Source organism: Octodon degus, unplaced genomic scaffold, assembly GCF_000260255.1.
Source record: "Octodon degus isolate 3935 unplaced genomic scaffold, OctDeg1.0 scaffold00131, whole genome shotgun sequence".
Lineage (NCBI taxonomy): Eukaryota > Metazoa > Chordata > Mammalia > Rodentia > Octodontidae > Octodon > Octodon degus.
The window spans coordinates 5,727,824-5,730,869 of NW_004524707.1; the positions used below are offsets into that span (position 1 = coordinate 5,727,824).

The window sequence follows — 3,046 nt, forward strand, 5'->3', positions numbered from 1 at the left end:
TCCTCCTCTTCCTCCTCCTCTTCTCCCCCTCTGCCTTTGCCAAGTTGTTCCCACCAGGTGGATTTCGATGTAGGAAGTGCAGCTGTGTACAAGAGCGATGACCAGATACCCGCCAATGAAATCTTTGATACGAATATCAGGTCCCTTGGCGTTCAGGAAAAGGCCAAATTAAATGATGGGAAGGCAAACAGCAACACTAATAGAGATGGTGACCCCCTCAGCCATGAACCTGTGGGCAGTGACCTTGATTTTGAGTGCAAAGGCCAATTTTATGATTATTTTGAGACTGGATATGATGAAAAAAATAATGTAAGTGAGTCTTGGAGAAAGTCTTTAAGGAAAAAAGAACCTTTACCAAGTAACAAACTGTGCTGCAGCAGAGGAAGCAAAATATGAGCCATCCTTTCACCGCAACCCAGAAGCATGTGCAGCATGACCAGTTAGCTTTCATGCATTTTATTTTGAATGGATTTTATAGTTTTGTACAACTGATAAAATGATACCATGAACATGCTGTGTCGTGTCAATGCCTGGAGAGCAGATTGCGCAAAACATCTGTATAGTAGGCATCAGCGAGCTACTTATAAATGTGGTGATTTTACCAAGAAAACAGTCAACGCTTCAAAGTATACCTTAGTTTTCTTACAAAAAAAAAAAATCACTAGATTAGATGAGGGACAATGTACCCTTGTGATATTTCCATTGCCCCCAGAGGCCTGTCACTAGCTACAAAAGTTTAATGTGTTTGTTGGTTAATTAGGTATAGTTATGTGATAAGCACACAGCCAACCAAGGATGTCTGCTGCTTCTGTAGGATACAGTATTTTTTTCTAAATAAAAGACTAAAGACAGGGAGCTAGATGAAATGGCTTTGTGGGGCTGTTAAGTGTCTGTATTTAATAGTCTGTGTGACACATGAAAACAGTGGTACTCAATGAGACACACCTGTCTGGGGGCTGAAATCCACAATCTGCACAGAGGGGATTCCCTGTAAATTCCCACTTGCCTGGGATGGGTGATGAGGCTTTGAAGGAGGTGGTGTACAGGGCGATTTTTGGTGCCTTACTTTATCTTAATTTTTGCCAAGTAAAAATTAAGGATAAATCAGAGTTACAGCAGGGATTTAACAAACAGGAAAAAAAAAAAAAAAACACAGGGTGGATCCATATGGTTTGGAAACTTAACTTTGAACTGTTGTGTTCAACTTTTGATTCAACATCTCTGTTCCTTTATTTTTGAGCCCAGTTGCTTTGGGCTTGGCATTTTTGGATGGGCATGGAGGAGGCGACAGAGACCTGGTAGGAACCAGCACCAGCTACTTGAGCTTTTTGATGGCAGCAGTCTGTTGCTGGGGTCTGGGGGTTTTGGGTTGTTTTGTTTTGTTTTCTTGTCCAATGAAGTTCATGAACCTCGTGGCATGCATTATACTTTAATCTGTTTTGCATCATTTCAGTCATTTAGATTATAAAAGCATGTGGTTTTTTATATATGACTTTTGCTGTTGATTAAGAAGCACAATGTTAATAAATGATGTGGTGATCAATAAGGTTTATCTTAAAGAATGTAAAGATTTTAGTTTTTGGAAAGTTATTTTGGAGAAATGGGACTTGGTCTGCACTTGCTAACTGTGTATGTGGCCAGCATTCTTTCCAATAACGAACTTGTGCATTTGCAAGGGCGTGCAGGGTGGTCCCCTCACCCACCTTCATGCCAGCCAGCTCCTCCTGCCGAACTCTTCCCATTGCCAACGTTACCGACTGACGTGGGTCTATGTACACGTTATTTCACAGTAACCAAATGCCAAATGGAGGAAATAAGTACGTCCTCCCGGTTTCTCCAAGATAAAGCTTTTTTTTTATTATCGCTATTAATATTAAATATAGGTCTCATTCATACAGTGTATGAGTAGGATCATTTGGACAGTTGTCCACAAGGACCAATTTTTAAAATATGTTATTGTGTTCTAGCTCAGTAGCCTAGTAATGTTTTGTCCTTTATTTTCAATATTCGATGAACATTTGATGTTGAAAATTTAGATGATAGATGCTTGTATATGAATGTGTTGTAATAAAGTGAGGTTTTCTTGATATATATTTATTAAAATGATAAAAATTCATTAAGCTTTTTATTTTAATGGTTAATGGCTGTTTCTCTTCCGTTCTCCATTTTGGTTAAAAAAAAAAAACCCTCAAAACATCTTGAGACTGCAGGAGACAGTGGTCACAGTTTTCAAAATAAAGAGTATTTTAAAAGGCTGGTATTTTTTTTTTTAATTATTTTTTAAAGGCTGGTATTTTAGAATGGCTCTAGTTTGTAGATTTTGATTTCTGTCCATTAAGGAGCACAAGGTTAACATGTGACATGATTGATCAGGTTATATCTTAAGGTAAAGATTTCTGGTCGGGGAGAGTTTCTGAACAAAATCGTGTATCTTGAAGCTGTAAACACCAAGCTCTTGGTAGTTCCTTTATGATATGTCAAATCATTAAGATGCTGACTCATACGGTTCTAACAGCCACAGATTACTGCTAGTAGTATTCCACATAATTCTGTACTAATGTTAGTCTTAGAAGCTAATATATTATTTGATAAGGGGAGAAAGCTAGTTGAAAGCTCATTAATTTGTCAAATGTAGCATTCTTATTATAAGCATGGAGATTTAAATGTGAAAGAAAGGGCTTGCCCTTTTGCTTTTTTAAAAGCCCCCAGTGTGACAGATAACGTGTTCTTAATGGCCAAAGCTATAAAACAATGGAGTTGGTGAGGCTCAGCAGCTCTCCAGGAGCCTGGGCTCCTGCCTCTGTTCCTAGAGCCCCTATCAGTGGTTTCTTTGCAGGGTGAGTGGTGCCTTTGGATCAGCAGCATGAAAGTGTAATATTTTGCTCTGGGATATTTCCAGCATACTGAAAGAAAATCTTTTTCTTCGCCAACATAATAATCCCTCAACACCCATCCAAATGACAGAAACTCTCCTGTCATCACCATTAGCATGGGCTCATGAGAAAGTATCCTGGGTGCTCCTATGTGCCCAGCATTGGCGCTTGCT

General features: G+C 39.0%; 1 protein-coding gene across 1 annotated transcript in view; it reads left to right on the plus strand.

Moving 5' to 3' along the window:
• Sertad4 (SERTA domain containing 4) overlaps positions 1 to 2,025 on the plus strand; it is a 5,731-nt gene extending 3,706 nt beyond the window's left edge. The window contains 1 exon segment of the mRNA XM_023701249.1: positions 1 to 2,025. This exon segment is cut by the window's left edge and continues 100 nt beyond it. Within this exon segment, the coding sequence (XP_023557017.1) occupies positions 1 to 396 (396 nt within the window). The 3' untranslated portion in view covers positions 397 to 2,025.
• The last annotated feature ends 1,021 nt before the right edge of the window (positions 2,026 to 3,046 follow it).